Source organism: Parambassis ranga, chromosome 1 (genome assembly GCF_900634625.1).
Source record: "Parambassis ranga chromosome 1, fParRan2.1, whole genome shotgun sequence".
Taxonomy (NCBI): Eukaryota; Metazoa; Chordata; class Actinopteri; family Ambassidae; genus Parambassis; species Parambassis ranga.
In genome coordinates, this window is record NC_041022.1 from 826385 (window position 1) to 843524 (window position 17140).

At 44.9% G+C, this 17140-nt stretch overlaps 2 protein-coding genes across 3 annotated transcripts; both read right to left on the reverse strand.

Annotated features, from left to right (window-relative positions):
* Window positions 1-966: 966 nt before the first annotated feature.
* On the reverse strand, window positions 967-4955 carry LOC114436334 (serine protease HTRA3-like). 2 transcript variants are annotated; one of them, XM_028406552.1, is made up of 10 exons: window positions 4291-4955; window positions 4028-4133; window positions 3636-3858; window positions 3132-3326; window positions 2994-3026; window positions 2771-2885; window positions 1726-1776; window positions 1581-1638; window positions 1375-1470; window positions 967-1188 (listed from the first exon to the last, which is right to left on the reverse strand). In XM_028406552.1, exons 1-10 carry the CDS (start codon window positions 4718-4720, stop codon window positions 1020-1022), a joined length of 1476 nt encoding a protein of 491 aa, XP_028262353.1. In that variant the 5' UTR covers window positions 4721-4955; the 3' UTR covers window positions 967-1019. The 2 variants fall into 2 exon arrangements, with proteins under 2 accessions (XP_028262353.1, XP_028262345.1); XM_028406544.1 differs by having other exon boundaries at window positions 3132-3329.
* An 847-nt stretch (window positions 4956-5802) lies between these two features.
* pi4k2b (phosphatidylinositol 4-kinase type 2 beta) lies at window positions 5803-16914 on the reverse strand. The gene is made up of 11 exons (XM_028417193.1): window positions 16392-16914; window positions 12892-13043; window positions 11698-11778; window positions 11437-11556; window positions 11218-11349; window positions 9239-9392; window positions 9053-9123; window positions 8602-8704; window positions 7718-7851; window positions 7531-7590; window positions 5803-7073 (listed from the first exon to the last, which is right to left on the reverse strand). The coding sequence occupies exons 1-11, from the start codon at window positions 16738-16740 to the stop codon at window positions 6900-6902; spliced, it is 1530 nt and encodes a 509-aa protein (XP_028272994.1). The 5' UTR covers window positions 16741-16914; the 3' UTR covers window positions 5803-6899.
* Between the last annotated feature and the right edge of the window lie 226 nt (window positions 16915-17140).

A 17140-nucleotide genomic window follows, 5' to 3' on the forward strand; every position in this document is an offset into this window, starting at 1 on the left:
GTCTGCCCCGCTGAAGTGGTCTGGCGCTCTGCTATGACAGTGTCTCTTGGCAGAAGTAGGAAAAACACCACACACACTGCAACAACTGGGTCAGCGACAAACACTGTGTACCCAGCGCAGAGAAGCTGCTCACCTCATGTTAAACATGCAGTAATATATGTTAGTGAGCAGTTTAAACATAAAGCCAAAGTCACTTTTTTCACTTATTGCGGCTCCATCAGCTTCTCTTTGTTCCTCTGCTTTGTTTTTGTTTCACAGCCAACAGTAACACAGCTTTGTCTTGGTTAAAATAAGCAGGAAGGATTGTCTGTCTGGGTCCAGTTTATGAGCCGCAGCCGCACCTTTAAAGACGGGACATTTCTGACGTCAACACAGGAGAAATCTGCAGTGACAAGCCGCAGCTAACACACCCTGACATCATGTCGACCTAAACAGGCTGGGTTTAGGTCAAATGCTTTCATGCTAAATGTGGCCAAGCTACATTTTGTTAGTAGTTTCAGGCGGGGTTTAAATTATAAACCACCAAAAAGCCAAAATGGTCCTGCAGTGATTGTTAACCTCAAAGTTCAGATAATGTTCTGCATGAGAATTTCCATGACCAAAACAGGAGTGGATGAAAGTGACTCTTCCAGGAAGAGGATTTTGCTAATGGAGTGTGTGTGTGAGTGTGTGTGTGTGTGTGTGTGTGAGTGTGTGTGTGTGTTGCCATGTTTAAATGAGTCTTTCCAAAAGACAGAGGAAGGAGGTGGGTTGAGAAGACATAAACGGAGGAGAGGGACCTGCCTTCTGGACGGCAGCTGCTTGTGGCCTACAGACAGACACACAGATCCTTCATTCCAAGCTTTTATTCTGAGTCCTTTCAGTATACTCAGGAGCTCTGCATGAAAACACACTCAGTGAATCAAACAAAATATACATCGTAAGACCGGTGCACGTTAATGTTTTGATCTGAAATCATACGTCCACATGTAGCTTATTCATAACTGAGTTGTTCACCCGTAGCTCCACTGTCCTTCTCCTCAATGCTTCAGAAGCTGCGGGTGGATGTTAAACAGCAAGTCATCGCTCCCTCTGCAGACCTCCAGTAGGAGTGGCTGGCCGCTCTGCAGCATTTCATAGACGTCTTCAGTCGTCTGCACTGGCAGTCCGTTCAGCTTCACTATAACATCGCCTTCCCTAATGCCGCCACTAATGCATGGAAAAAGGAAATGTTAGACAATAGTCTGCTTCCATTGAGAATACATAAGAAATCAGATTGTGAAAATCATCCAGAGCAGCCTGATGAATCAAAGAGTGATCTGCTTCTAAGCACACACACTCCTCACTGCAGTGTGTGTGTGTGTGTGTGTTATTTTCATGTGTGTGTGAACGTACTTTTCTGCTGGAGTGTTAGGTATGACCTGCTGCACCAAAACTCCACCGCTGACGTCAGGAAAGTCTGGGATCTGATGTTTCAACTCCGCTACTAGACTGCGGCACAAAAAAAACCCAGCAACACAATAACAGCACTTAGTGCCCAAACCTGAGTTATTTAAAGTCATTAGGTCGCAGTCTATGTGTGGTTGAATGGGACAACTCACTCTTTGGTGATGGTGGTCATCCTGATCCCTAAAAAGTATCTTTTCCCCTCTGACACCTCTAAAAGCAACAGGAAGGTATGACCCACATCACCTCACACACGGGAACAGACACGTTTCCATTTGTTTGCAGGTCAGCAGCTCTCACCTGCATCAGACTGTGGCTCCTCTGTCAGTCGTCTCTGCACTCTGGTCTTTTCTGTCACAACAACATGATACAACATGAAAGAAAAAAACATTTTAACTAAAGTATTTCCCTTCAGAACTGTCCTCCTTGTTTAGCCTAAGTGCAGATCACTACAATACAATGGTGCTGTGCAGTCCATGCTTTGGCTAAGTGACCCTGTCAGCTTTTAAAGGTTGCACTTGAAAGTGAGGATTGGCATCTTCCAACAAATACGTGGCATAACAAGTAATGTTATGAAGGTATCATAGCAAAAGTTAAAGAAATCAGTTTAGAATATTTTTTGTTAATGCCTGGTGTCAGAGGTTTTATCAAGAAGTTCAAAAAGTCAGAATAAGACTGGGCAGAGGTAGGAGGAGAAACATTTGGAAGGTTCTGGAAAGAAACCAGTGAGGAGGGGAACGACTGCAGAGACACTGGTGAAGGATTTAACCATGTCTGGAACTGAAGTGTCAGAGAAGACACCTCCAAACCAGACTGAAGTCTGCTGGAGACCACCAGGAGACAGAGCACAGACTGGAAGTCATTTGGTCAGATGGAACTAAACTAGAGCTGTGTGCTCACAGAGATGACCGAGGAAGACGATCTGAAGAACATCAACCTGACAGCGCCCGGCTGCATACGTCTCTTCTAGTGAAGAACTAGCTCCAGGAGGGCAGAGACCGACTAAACAAACTGTGTTTGGACATGTGTTAAAATGTGTGTCCCAACCAGTCTGTGGCTTCGGCCATCATGCACGTACCTCTCTGGTGCACAGAGCAGGAAGAGAGTGACAACCAGCCAATACTCCTACAGGGTCCACCCGGAGGATTGATGATGTTTTTATGTTTTATAGCTTCAGATGATTCATATTCTTTGTTTTAAAGAGAAACTGCCGAACTAATCGGTTGCTATCGGATTGTAAAGAGAAGTTACACTAATTTAACACAAAGAGCATCAGAAGGAAACCTCCTACCCGACCTTTAAGTGACCTTTAAGTGTTCACAAACTAGTCAAACTGCAGCCTCACCTTTGTCGTGTTTGCTCTGTGACTCTGACAGGAAGCGGCTGATCCTGTCTGAGGGTATTGCAAAGGAGATGCCTGCTGTCACTTTCAGAGTGTTGATGCCTATCACCTCGCCATCCTGAAGACGACAAAGACACATTTGTGTAATTAAAGTGACGTATTAGTATAGAAATTCTAAAGACTCGTTAGAGAACATGTTATCTTCTCCCCCTAAAGAACCGCTTACCAGGTTCACCAGAGGTCCTCCAGAGTTTCCGTACTTCTCACAAGTTCGAAAGACATGAAACAGAAATCATAGCAATGATTTTAACACATCAAACAAATGAGTGTGTGTAGCTCACTAATAAGAGTATTGTGTGTTCACATTGATGATGGCGTCAGTCTGGATGTAGTCCATGTCGGAGTCTTTGATGCCCAGCTCCTTGCCGTCCCTTTGCGCTGTGCTGACGATGCCGGTGGTGACGGTGTTCTGCAGGGCGAAGGGGCTCCCAATGGCAACCACAAACTCGCCCGGCCTCAGATCAGCTGATCGGCCCAGAGACAGCACATGCAGCTTCTTCTGCTTCAGTATGGACACACACAAAAAACATTTCAAGAAAGGAGGAGGAGTTTAATGCTTACAAAAGTGTCCAGGCATTTGAGATACAGGTGTGAGAATACACACATCAGCACTGCGTCTGAGTCACAGAGCTGGTGTGTGTGAAAGTATTCCTGCGAGTCTGATGAGCGTCCAGCAGACAGCTGTCACATCTTGGCAGAGAAATGAAGCAGGATGTGCATGTGTGGTTTGTGTGGGCTCTTTGAAGAGTCGTGGAAGTAGAAAATGACTTCCTTGTCTCGTTTGTTTTACATTTCTTCATGCTCTCACCTGTGGATTGACCTTGATAGTAGCAATGTCTGCTTTCCTGTCCACGTCTCTGACCACAGCTTCATATGCATCACCGTCGTGCAGCTGAACACGCAGCTGTGGCCTCCCCGTCACCGTGGCAGCTGTGGTTACCACGTGAGCGTTGGTCACAATCACACCTGAGTGGCTCACGATGAAACCAGAGCCACTGGAGAGACGCATGTGCCGGCCAAACAGGGGATGTCTGCAGTGATGGAGGGCCAACGATAATAACATAATAAGCATTTGACATTCATCAGAAAGGTACAACGACTTCTATCCATGGATTCCCACACTTAGTCTTATGCAGCTGGTATTAACAGAGAGGACAGCAGCGGGGCAGTTAAAAACAAACTAAATGATTAAACACACACCTTAAAAACAGTTCAATGTGGACAACAGCAGGTGCTATTTTCTCCACCACATCAGCAATGAAGTTAAACTTGTAGCGTGGGCTGCTGGAATGGACCAGGGTCAGACCTGTACTGACACAAAGAAGGATTAAAACACACTTTAACACACACCACTGCACTTCCATGACCTCAGAGGACATGCTGTACAGTTCAGTCTCACCTGTCTTCATGCCAATATGTCTTAAACTAAATGTAACAGATTATGCGTCAGTAAACGGTCCTACCTGCGCCTGGAGGTGAGCAGGCTCCTTTGTGCGCTTGGCTGACTGCGGGTCTCCCTTTCTGCACAGCTTTACTACTGGCTGCTCTCATCTTGCACAGATTACCGTACGTCTTCCCGTCACTTCCACACACTTCAAACTCCATCTTACACCGGCAGACCCCTTTGGAGAAGACTCGCCGCCTTTCCGCCGCTGCGAGCACTTTGCACTCCAGGCCATCCCCGCAGGGCAGGTCGTTTTTGCGGCCGCAAGGGTCCCCTTCGCGCGGCGAGCACACCAGGCAGCAGTTGCATCTGTCCGGGACGTAGCCACCGGAACAGCTCGGGCTCGGACACGAGCTAACGTCGCACCGGGACGCGCACTTGTCAGAGCGCGCGGATGCGGTGAGGTCGTGCGTAAAGAGGAACAAAGTGGCAAGTAGAAAAAACTGCATAGTGATGAATTTTGGCAGGGAGCGAGAAAAGATGGATTTATATCCTCCTCATAAAGTCATTTTAAATTATCACACAGAAAACATCCAAGATCCGGGTTCCTGTTCCTGTGTTGAGACCTTAATAAGAACTGAACAAAGGTCGGCGCCTCCAGGCTGCTGGGATGGAACCGGAGCCTGTTAGGATATGAAGCTCTGTTTAGATTTAACTCATAGAGTCATCGGCGTCTGCATATTTTGACAGGCTTGTGACTGAACACTTGTGAAAGACTAAGAACGCACTACATGAATGACGTGGATTTCTGGCACCATCTAGTGGGAACAAAAAAAATACAGTCACGTTCAGAGGTAAAAGAGGGGGTCCTATGTGTTCTGTGTAAAAACATTGTCTGATCATAGTATGAGACAAATGAAGGCAATGAGTCGCACCTTAACGCTTCTTGATGAATTGATCATCAGCAGGTGTTCAGACCTCTGTAAAAGCTTTGACAGCATCAGGTGTGTGTTAACACAACACCCAGAGGGAAAGACATAAACAACGGCGTTAGAGAGGAAACTGTTTCTGCACATCAGTCTAGGAAAGGTTATTGCATCCAACATTGTACAAAGAGAAAGATCATTCCCAAGCAGAAAGCTTTCAAGACAGCTGTCAATCCTTTCAGCAATTTCCCCCGAGGTCAGACCACGAAAAAAAAAAACAACTCCATCATGTCAGAGCCTACAGGCCTCATCAGCATGTCAAATGTTAATATCCTTGACAGCACAATTAGAAGACTGAACAAGTACCCCAGACTGCCAGGAGAAAGCCTGTTCTGTCCACAAAAACACAAAGCTGCATCTGAACAAACCACAGCACACAGTGTCCTACGGACAGGTCAGACCAGATCTCAGTTATCTGGCCTGGATGCTCACCCCCATGTCTAAAACCAAGTGCAGGATTTCAGCAGAAACACGGCGGTGGAGTGATTTGATGTCGTTGCCTTATTAAAGCACAGTATAGAAATAGTTTTGTGTGACTGTATAAAACAAAGATAGGAATTTCCCAAATTTTATTCATTATCTCATAAATATACAATTTTTCCTCATACAATCATGGAATAAAAATTTCAAGATGCATACATAAGAAAACACAACATCATCGAGCAAAGTGTGAAACATCGTCCTCGTCTTTGTTTTTGCTCTTCATAGAACAGATTACCCCCCCCCCACCCCGTGCCACGGGGTACAAGAGAAAGCTGATTGCCAGTAATTAAATACATGTCAAACAACAAATACATTCATTATGAGAAGTCTATTGGTGACAGCATTCTCTTGTATTGAAATGTTCAGGAGCAAGAATCTGTGTATAAACCGTAAACAGATTACATTCAAGCAACGTGTTTGTTCCTCCTCCTCCAAATTCAAGTTTTAACAATATTCGTTTCTTGAGGCTTTTTCGATTTTCCTTCCACAGACACATTTTGGCAGTACTGAGAGTAGAAGACACACTGGGTTTGTGTTTGTTTAACAGATGTGGTTTTAAAGACTAACACTGGATACAGAGTGCTTTATAACCCAGCTGGGTGGAGCTAGTTAAAACACTTCCAGCAGTGCAAGTGCACATCTATGTTTCAATCAGTAATCCTACAAGGCAAAGCAAATGTTTTTGGATCTTATCCCAGCTGAGGAATAATGTCCTCCTAAAGAGAAACCCCCACTCTCTGGAAAGATCTTTGAAACCAGCCTGTTAAGATTCCCAAACACTGCAGGAGTTTGTGGTATGTAAGTGCTTGTTCTTTGGCCATCACCCCTCGAACGGACCTTGCATGATTCTTCAGTCGGTACTTTGGGTGGGTTAAAAAAAAAAATCTTTTCTCTTTCCTAACAATAAACAAAGCCCACCTCTGTGGAAAAGCCGATTATCCAATCAAGTCACCATAGTAACCACAAACAGCCTCAAGGTGTCTCTAGGACACAGTGGTATGCTAATCTCTCCAGCTCTTCACAAAATGAGGAATTGGTCGAAACCGTTTCCTGAAGAAATAAAACCTTCACCTTTTTTTTCCTCCAGGTCTCCTTGCAAACAGTTTCCAGAGCAATACTTTCACATTCTCCCTCATTTCATCCTTCACATCAGGACAAAAAAAAGAGGTGCTGCATAAGTCTGTTGTAAGCTCGCCTACCACTCCACCTCCTCGTCTGACTACCAGGAGGAAAAGAAGGGCCGCTTACAGTGGAAGGTTTGTGTGAATGCGTTGCCCAGGGTGACTACTCGGCCTTGGCCACCTGAGCGGCTGCGCTCCACCACCACACGGGGCATCTGCACCAGCTGGATGGGGCTCTTTCCATCCTTCAGGGCCTGGGTCAGGTTCAACACCTGGAAGGTACAGAAATGGTACAAAGCAAAAAAAAAGAAAAGTAAGAGGCAGTAACATGCAAATAAAGTCAGTTCCCAACTTCTGATTTAGCATGGTATCATTTTAAAACTCAAGAATGAAAAAAAGCTGGCCTGATAAATCATTCACTTTTTTAATAGAAAGCCTGAAGTTAAACTGCATAAAAGAGGACGGACTTTCATCATATAGCTGTCGTCCTTTGACCACTGTCGTATCCAAAAACAGCATCAGAGGCGAGCGGAAAGGTGATACAGGGTTGGGGCACTGGATGGAAAATTAGGTCAAGGTGGTGAGGTCAAAGTAAACAATGAAAGTGAAAGAAAGTGGAGCATCAGAGCAGAGAGGAGAGCAAGGCAGGACATGGAAGGAAACAGCCAGAGAGAATCAAATGGAGGACACAGTGGACGAAGAGAAACAGAGGAGCCGTTCCAAACGTACCTGTCCTCTCATTACAGACATCTGTCTCTCAAACATAGTTTTGTCAAAACCTTTATCCGTCTGCAAAGAAAGCAGATGGCCGCTGTCAGCAGGTGTCATTTCAAGTTCCACTTTGCTGCAGGAACATTTTCATGGTGATATCCACATTAACAGCAATGTGGGAAGACATTTTTGAGGTCAGCTGTACCTTGAACATCTCATAGAGGTCCTCACAGAGATCCTGGACAAAGTTCATGTCAGAGATGCGTGACAGCACCAAGTCTCTGGTCTCCTGGGAGAATGCAACTTTAGCCTGAGGGAGCCACGCCCAGTGGAAGGGGTCTGATGACAGGGCACAGAAGAGAGTCTGTTATGCTCCAGCACAAAGACAAAAACTGCCTCTCAGTGGAATCTGAACAACTCCCAGTTACCATCAGAACAGTGTCTTTATACACATACTCTTATATCTGCACAGTCAGCCAAGCCTGGCACTGCCTGAAGGGTCTGAACTGCAGAGAGTGAAGTTCCTTTAACACATGCAGCACTTCAAGCTAATCTGACGTCATCTGAATGACCGGATCATGTATTGAAGACCACCATGGTAATGATCCAGGCATGCATACGTGACAACTAAGAAAGACATTCAGGTATCGGCACACATCTGAGGTCCTGTGCTGGCTTTCGGCCTACGTAGACTTCCTTAAAGGAGAAGCAGCAGCATGCATCCAGCAGCACAGGAATTTATCAACAGGCTGCAAAGAGCAGGAAGTTCACACCGAGGTGTGGAAGTGACCCGTGTCTTAATAATGGAATGCTGCCACGTTACAGACTGATAAGGCCACAGACACAGTCTATGTAAGGGGCTATAGAGTAAACTACACGTCCCAAAATTACAATCTGTTTGATTATAATTCATTTTCATAGCCAATATATTTGTATTTATTTGTTAGCATTGCAATTTAAAGAAACACTCAACATGCACATGAGTAGTAACGCATCCGAAGAACATATGGATTAACTGACAGCTGAAACAATGATCAAGTCAATAACCAGCATTTACAGCATTATTAATAAGCACAGTGATGAACATACAGGCTCTCCATTCATCTGGGTGTTTGAAGGGGAACGCCAGGCCGTTGTCAATCGCTGCGATCTTGATGCAGGAGTCTGGACTGTTGTCTGGCCACTCTGCATCCTACAGGAAAAGATCAGGGAACACAGCCGGCTGAATTATTTATGAGGCTAGTTATTGATCACCGTTCAGAGGGCTGATTAATTGGACAGATAAATGACAACCGTTCTCATTTATCAATACTTGGCAAACAGTGATTGATGAAGGCAGTCAGAGCCGTCTTCTGAGGTGTATTCCAGACCAGTGTGTGTCCTGTCAGTAAATGAGCTTGTAAAGTTTTTTTTTAATTATTTAAAACTTGACACTTGTTGTTTAATATTAATATTTATATTCTGTATCATTCCAAAGTCCTCATATCAGGACACATCAAGCTGTATCCTGTAATGAAACTATTGGTGGATTTCACCTCACCTTTTGTCCCTCCTCTGCACCTCCTTCTCCTGGCTTCTCATACTTGATCAACCAGTTGTCATTCCCACGATCTGAGGAGGGGGGTGAAGAGAAGATGGGTGTGCAGCAGAAACAAATCGTTATACAGGAAGTTAAGAGAGTAAGAGTAAACAGTTGAGTATCAAGTGTCAACAGTCACACCCTCACCTGTGTTCCTGATGACATAGTCCAACACCACCAGCCGCTCGAACTGTGACTGCAGCTGCTTCCTGATGTTCTCTGGCAGAGGTTCGGCCTCAAAGCGACGCAGCCAGTAGTCTGCTTCACGGTAACCCTCCACAAACAACTGAAAGGAGCCCACCTGGAAACACACACACAACACACACTCTGAAACCAGACACACATATATACACAGCTTCGTGTGTTTTTGAAAAACGACAACAGACAGTTAGTTTGGTAATAAACGCTGTAGCGGTCTGATGTAACACATGAAACCGTGTCGTCAATCAGCTGAAATGTCAGCAGGACGTGACAGTTGAAATACAGAGCCAGCTTCCTCGTACTGCTTCCTCCACACTCCAGCTGCCTCTTCACAGTATCTACCATCTACACAGCTACAGATCGCTTGTCGGGTATCAGAAACAGACAGCAGCACAATACACTGTTTTTGATTAAAGGCTAAACAGTGTATGAATATGAGATAAATATATCCATCCAGTGTCTGAAAGGCCAGCCAGGGAAGAACACACTTAAAAGCAGAAATAACATTTACGCTTAGTTCGACCCATTTACTTGAAAAACCTGTCTTTTCAGGAAACACAGTGAGATTCCTTTTACTGCCCTCAGCAGCTATTCTGAGTCTCGTGTATTTCATGGTGATCAGAAAGCAGCTGGTGTGTGTACACTACTGCTCAAAGGTCTCGGTCTTTTTTCCCCAATGAAGATAACATTAAAGTAATCAGACATACACTGGCTGACATAAGTCCCACACACACACAGTAACTTCATCTGTTCATTATCAGTATTTCTAATCACTTATTTGTTCTAATTAATGGTTCATTTTAATATCGAGAGACTTCACATTAATAACAGGGTGCAAAATGAAACCATCAAAGAGTGCCATGATGTTAGAAGCTTAGTGAAGCCCATGACCTCTGTCTTTACAAGGACAAAAGTCTGGTCTCATTTTCATATGACTCATATGACCAATCACATGTTAGAGCTTCACCTGTGACAAATGGTGTAATGAACACATTCTCAGTGTGTTTAAAAGGACCAGAACACTAGACCTTCATATGAACAACATGCCAAAGATTCACCCACAGAACAAACTGCTGATCATCCAGAGCCTGAAGACTCAGTCTGCTGCTGAGGAGGCAGAACTCTTTCTGTATCTGAACGGCGAGTCAATAGGATACGAAAAAGATTTGAAGAAACTGGTGACCTTCATCACAAGGTCAGGAGGACCCTGTAAGACAACTGCTCGAGGTCACCGCTTGTTGGTTCGACTCTCCAAGCCCAATCCTTTTTAACTGCAGCAGAGCTAAATAAGGCCTGGACACCACAAAACCACATATGCACAAGAACATTTAGTCGAATTCTTCCACACAGTGGTCTCCATAGGAGACTTAGTGCTAGGAAACCGGCATGACAGATGAGACAACAAAAGGCGTGTTGTATTTGCCACGGCCCACAGCTTGCATGGAGGATGGACAGAGGAAAAGTGGCAGAAGATTTTCTGATGAATCATCAATTGAACTGCATCCCAATCGCCGCAAATATTGCAGCAGACCTGTTGGAACCCGTATGGACCCCAGGTTCACACAGAAAACAGTCAAGTTTGGTGGAGGGAAAACACCAAACCACAAGAGAATGCAAATTTGGGACAAGACTTCAGCCAGTGGACAGTGTAGACCACACAGAGGACCAGCAGCCATCACTCCTGTGTTCTAAAGCTACATTGTGTTAGCCAATTGTGTTAAAGGCTAATTGATGATTAGAAAACTCTAAAAAAAAAAATGTTGTGCTAATCAGAGAAGCTAAACATTAGGACGGTAGTAAAACTATATTGACACAGATAAGCATTCTTAAATGTAGCAGCTTGTGTTTCATACAACAACATCATCGTGTGCTCCTTACAAACAACAAGTCGGTGACGTTAAATGCTGAAGCAACCTCTCCGTTACCTTGGGAGGCAGGCCCACTCTGTGGAAGCGTCGTCCCACCTTGGGGACTTTCTCTAAGGCGTACTTCTTCCCCCTGGACTTTGCTCTGTCGATAGCGTTGTAGTGGAATGTCTCGCTGGCTAAATACACCACCTGGTTAAAGAAAGCACTTTGTTAGCTCCATTCTACCTGACTTTAGGCTGGAGTGTAAGTTATATGTTGCAAAAACTAACGTCACACCTTCGTTTTGGGAACTACTCCAAGACCGAGCTTCGTGTCGACCAGAGAGGCAGCGGCCTCTGAGAGGTAACCCTGGTTGGGCAACAAGCAGCCTCGTCCAAAACAACATGGACAGCAGAGCTATAAGAGAGAGAGAGAGAGAGCAAGGGAGATTCCATTGGCAAGCATTTTAAAGAATGAGTGAAAAACATTAGATAAATGAGGAAACAAGGCAATCTTTGTTTACACGTGTTAACACCTGGCACATGTGACAGTACGTACCTTGTGAAAGTATTTGGTCCATTTTGGGTTTAGGTGACCGTAAGGTTCCTCTGACTTTGGTTTGAAAACACCAATGATTTTCTGTAGAAGTCAAAAACATGTTGAACAACCTATTCAACAGATAGTTGGTGCTATAACAGAAACAATGAAGAAACACTTATGTTGTTTCATGTGTGACAACAGAGATCAATAGTCTTTCCCCGTGAAGCTGGATCCATCCTCCACCAGAACAGAGAACTCGCTCCTCGCTGCCGGCGTTACGCCCACAAAATGACGTCATTTTGCTCTCGGAGCGCCTGTTCTGCAGCTTCCTCGGACACATGGCCCGGGCAGAACTTTGTCTCTCAGTGGTGTGCGAGAACAATTGTGTGATTGGTCGGAATTTAGTGGGCGTGACGAATGTGTTGAAGCCAAGAGCTTCTTCAGGTGCAGAACACACAGACAGAAGGAGGAAGCACAGCGACGATGGACAGTTTAGATGAGCAGCTGCAAACAGCTCCTGGAAGGAGAAACACGCCGCACAGAGGAGAGCGTCTGTCCACAAGGTGGCGATAAAAACTAATCCCAGTATTGATCATGGCGTTACAGCGGCTGGACGCACATTAAACCCCGGGAGACGGGATGTGTTATTGCAGACAGTCATCCACACGTTCACAGAGTTACACTCACACAGACCAGAGGTCTGCTACAGTCAGCTACTGATCTTCTATCTATCAGCTGTGCGCCCTCTTCCCTGAACATTATCAGCTCGTTAGGCCAGGTAACCACGACTGTGCTCACAATTTACAACACAATTACATTGTCAACCTTTTGTGTGTGACACTCCATAGTACCTCCATGCTGAAACAAACTTTTTTTTTGCACCTGTGGAGCGAGTTCTCTGTTCTCCTGGAGTATGGAACAAGCTTTACTGATGATTCCGTGTTCTTCCTCTACACTTTTGGTTGTTGACTCAGTTTAAGAGAGCCAGACCCACCAATAGCTACACGTTTAACATCCCTAATTACCAGCAATTCTGAATTGAAGGAGGAATGTGAGTAATGTCCTCATTAATCTCCTACAATATTATGATTAAGACAACATATTTGTGGAAAAATTCAAAGTCTAAAATGTCTTTTCGGCTTCATCCTTGATCCCATCTTTCCTCCCTTGGAATGACATATATCACTGTCATTCCAAATATCTCCAACTTACCCCTTTTGCGTCTTTGACAAAGTAGCTCCCACTGGAACCCTGGGAAATCCTCTCAGGAAAGACGCCACTCTCAATAGCTTGTTCTGCCCTTTGGATAAAATCTGCAAATTCAGGATCATCTGGGAAATGGTTGAAGTCTCCACTGCTGGTACCTAAAAGGGAAAAGAAATGATTTACATTTAATATATGTTGTGTGGATGAGTGCATTACTACTCCCTTCTTTTCCTATAGAAGAGACAGTGACCTTTATGCCACTAGTTCAACATGCATATTAATTATACTCACTGCAGCTTAGAAAGACATTAAAACAGTGACGCGTTGCTAGAATCACTTATTAACATAATGTAAAAATAACAATTCAATCATCATAAATCCCTATTCAGAGAGTAATGACTGTCGCTTCAACCCAGATTTCTCCCCTCAACAGCCTGGAAGTGTTCCCATTACACACAGGGTGAAAACAGGTGGCCACACCATCACAACTTTACCACACATTTATGAGCTTTTACAAAAGCCTCCTTCAGGCTGTGGCACGAAACCCACACCGCCACAGAGGGAACATCTGCACACACATGCCCCAGCTGTTCGGCGGATCTCAACCACACACCTTGTTGCTTCAAAGTGACTGTGCTAAATGAGTGACTTGTCAGAAAATGGCATTTTCCAATGGCTTCTAGGTCTATTGTAATTGGAGGGAAGTGTTTTGCTCCCTGGTGGATATGGGGTGCTAATTATTCCTTTGATGAAGGCCCAGTCACATGACACCTTCTAACATCTCCTTCTCACATGGGGCAGAGAACAGTCAGCTGACAGAGAAGCTCCATATGCTCTGTATCAGTCACATTAAAGTCACAGTGGGACGCAGGGATGGATGAAGGGACAGGCACAAGGAGGAGGGGTGGAGAGGGGGTGGGGAGGGTGGACAAAGGGACGGAAAGGACAGTTAACGTGCCATTTGTCACAGAGATAAGAAGAAACAAAGAGCTTTGGAGCCAAATCACTTGAAGGGGCAGCGTGAGACGTAAATTAAAAAGAGGAAGATGGATGAAGATATGCAAATTCTTCACAGGAGGTCTGTTGGTTTGATCCTGTCCTGAGCCCCACCTAGTTCTGAATAAACACATGAAACGTTCCTTGAATTGTCAGCTGAGAGTCTCTTTCAGGCTTTTACCTACAAGCTTTTTGTTTTCACACTGGGTCATCCGTCTTCACGGATCGTTTATTTTCCATCCATGCAAGAACTAAAGGCTTCAAAACATTAGCTTGGACATCTCTCTCTAAAAGCAAAGAACGTTTGCAGGATGTGTATCTAAATGGGGCAAACGCAGTGATGTTTTAACCAAATGGCACTTGTGTTGTGCTCCATTTGGTACCAGCTAAGCCTGTGCCATGCTTTAAAACGATTTAAGCCATGCTGTGAACTCGGTTCATACAAACACACATTTCAAACTCATGGACATTCATTTGGATCATATACAATGTGTATGTGACTAACTTTACACCAAAACACCCTGTGTTTTGATTTTGATTTGAAAATAGTCAGAAACAGACGATAATTCTGCAAATAATCTGGGATTAACACCATATGTCAGGATGACACAACGTGTTGTCCTCAACCTTGAATTTCCAGCATTCAGTGTGTTTCTTCAGCGGTCTTGGATGGTGATAAAGGTCTGCGATCACTGTTGGGTGTGACTGCAGGAGGAAGCAGTGCTGCCTTTTGTCTTCCTCTGTACATTAGTCTTAAGTAAAATCACATGTAGTACTTTGTCATTCCAATATTCCCACCACATCATCGTCATCATCACACTGTAGTGGAGTGGAGTGTCTGCTTGCACAGTGGCCCTTATGCATATTTAATATCCGTCTCTCAGACGCCATGGTCAGTTAATGGGAAGCGCAGAGCTCTTTCACAGCGGGAGTCCAGCTCTAGAGACCTGCAGACCTGCAGTGCACAGTGTGTGACACGTCACCACACAGCACTCAGAGAATGAGTGGAAACGAGTGGAGACACTGAACTGTATATGTAGGTCATTGCAAGCTTGGATTGATAAAAGTTGACTTAAAGGTGGAGTAAGCCATTTTAATCAAACATACTTTTTGTCAAGCTGAACAAATACCTCAGGTTATGTAGCTTTCAGTTCAGGGTATGGTGAAAAGGTTGCTTGGATTGATCCATGGAAAACCTGTTCCAGCTGTCAAGCCATAAGATGTGTGTTTGTGTGTGGACCAGCAGAAGGGGGCAGCATGAGTGACAGGGGAATTCTCCATGTCAGAGCAAAAAGAGGAGAAATGGGACAAGACAAGACGAGTCTGGAGAAGAACGGAAAACATCAAACATGTAAGCTAATGCTAACGTGCTGAAATCCAACTAGGAGCAAGGAAAAGGTCAAAGCAGGGTGAGCATCATGCAAGGACAAAGAGCCACATCAACATCAGCAGAGGCTCGGAGCTGACAGACCTGCAGGCAGATGTAAAGGTTGCCCTGCCTCTGCTGAATATGAAGGGACCCCTGATACATTCATAGTTAAGCTACTAAAATTGCTTCAACCATTGACTCTGGTAAAAAAGTGACACAAAGGCAAATGCAGCAATAGATGTACATTTTAATCATTGACCTGTTGAAGCCACAGACACACTTCGGTTCATGTTCTGCAAGATACACATGGTGTCAACGATTTGTAACGTAGATCCGCACGACGCTTTTTAATCACACAAAGTGAAATAGTGACGGCTCTCAGGACTGCGTGGCTTCTAACCCATTCTGTAATTTTAAACCTGGACGCTATTGTTCTAAAAGGCCACAGGAAATGGGACGCCAACACCTCAGTGGCCTAGATTCATGGCATGGATAGAACACAGCTGAACTAACGGAATATTGACTACAGAAGAAAACGAATGCTGAAAGATGATGGTGGGTGGTGTGAGGGGGATGTGCTGCTTCCATGGCGACAAGATCACCTTTTCTTTGTTTCCCCCTATATTCTTTTTATAGTGCAAAAGTAAATGTGGATGTGCAGCAGTGGCAACAGACCAGCAACACAAACACACAAAGAAAAGAAAGATGCATCACTCCAATGTCTTTAAATAGGAGATAACTGCACAGAGGAAGACTTGGACCGACTACATGTGTTGACAGTATAGAGGAAACACAGGAACACACTTATAAAAGTGATGACATCTAAAAATGTTCAGTACTGAGGCAACAAGTCTGTTTTTAAGATCAATAACAAACGCTTTGGCTCCCTGCAGAGACCCTCCAGGAGACCCTGAGGGGGGACCAGTGGGGAGCCACAGTTAAATAGTCCTCAGAGGGATTACACAACATCCCATCGATTGGTCCACGTTGCATTCACTGATATCTCTGCTAGCACTCACCCAGCGTGGCCAAGTATGCGTCAAAATAAAAACTACCATATGGTGCGAAGACCCGAACCAAAGCTCCACCCGCCGGCACGTCCCATAATAAGATTTCAAAGGACTTGATCCGGGACACTTACCTGGGGAGGCCAAGGTGTCTTTATCCGATGACGAACTGTGTCTGTTCCGCCTGCCCCGCTTCTCCCGCACACCCTTCGGAGACGACGCGCTTCCTGCTAAGCACGGCAACAACAGCGCCTCTTCACCGGAGCCGTCCGTCTCCAGCTCGGTCAGGACGCTCTCACAGGAGCCCGAAATACGAACAGCAACACCGGGGTTCGTCGCGAGTCCCAACGCTGTCCGGGTCTTATCAAATAATACCTTCGGAGGGTCTGTGGAGTGAAAGTTGGACTCCAGCACCGCCGTCGCCCCGGTGTCCAGCATGGGTTCGCAGTCCTCTGTCTCTGTCGGGTCGCATTCTGACATCATTGTCGCTCGGGTTTTTTTAATACATACGGTTAAGTGTACGTTGGCTTCACTTTGGGCTGTCAGTCATTCATTTTAACCTGTCAACGGTTCTTTAAGGTGTACGTGAGTCCAAGATAAACCCGTAAGCAGCTGCTGTCGCGCACCGATACGTCCACACACACAATCCGCCAGGCGTCTGCTGCTTCCTATTTATCAGTGTGCGCATGCGCAACACCAATGAAGGTGCCTTCAAGTGACACCGGGAAACCTCGGAAATTATTGTTACAAGTTCTCTGTCAATTTTTCACACCGGTAAACAGTATTTTACACAATTGTTTTACATATGTCAAATTTACAAGTTAAAATTGAGTACACTACAAAAACTTAATCTGAACTTAATATAAATATTTACTACTAAGTT

What these genes read in the sequence shown, in the direction of transcription:
- LOC114436334 (XM_028406544.1), bottom strand. Translation starts at nt 4,720, where the DNA reads ATGCAGTTTTTTCTACTTGCCACTTTGTTCCTCTTTACGCACGACCTC. An exon ending in CTATCAAGGTCAATCCACAG is followed by an intron (nt 3,330 to 3,635) that starts GTGAGAGCATGA and finishes TCCATACTGAAG; the next exon opens with CAGAAGAAGCTGCATGTGCT. An exon ending in ATGACCACCATCACCAAAGA is followed by an intron (nt 1,471 to 1,580) that starts GTGAGTTGTCCC and finishes TTTGTGCCGCAG; the next exon opens with TCTAGTAGCGGAGTTGAAAC.
- pi4k2b (XM_028417193.1), bottom strand. Translation starts at nt 16,740, where the DNA reads ATGATGTCAGAATGCGACCCGACAGAGACAGAGGACTGCGAACCCATG. An exon ending in GAGTAGTTCCCAAAACGAAG is followed by an intron (nt 11,350 to 11,436) that starts GTGTGACGTTAG and finishes TTCTTTAACCAG; the next exon opens with GTGGTGTATTTAGCCAGCGA. An exon ending in GAGTGGGCCTGCCTCCCAAG is followed by an intron (nt 9,393 to 11,217) that starts GTAACGGAGAGG and finishes GTGTGTTTCCAG; the next exon opens with GTGGGCTCCTTTCAGTTGTT.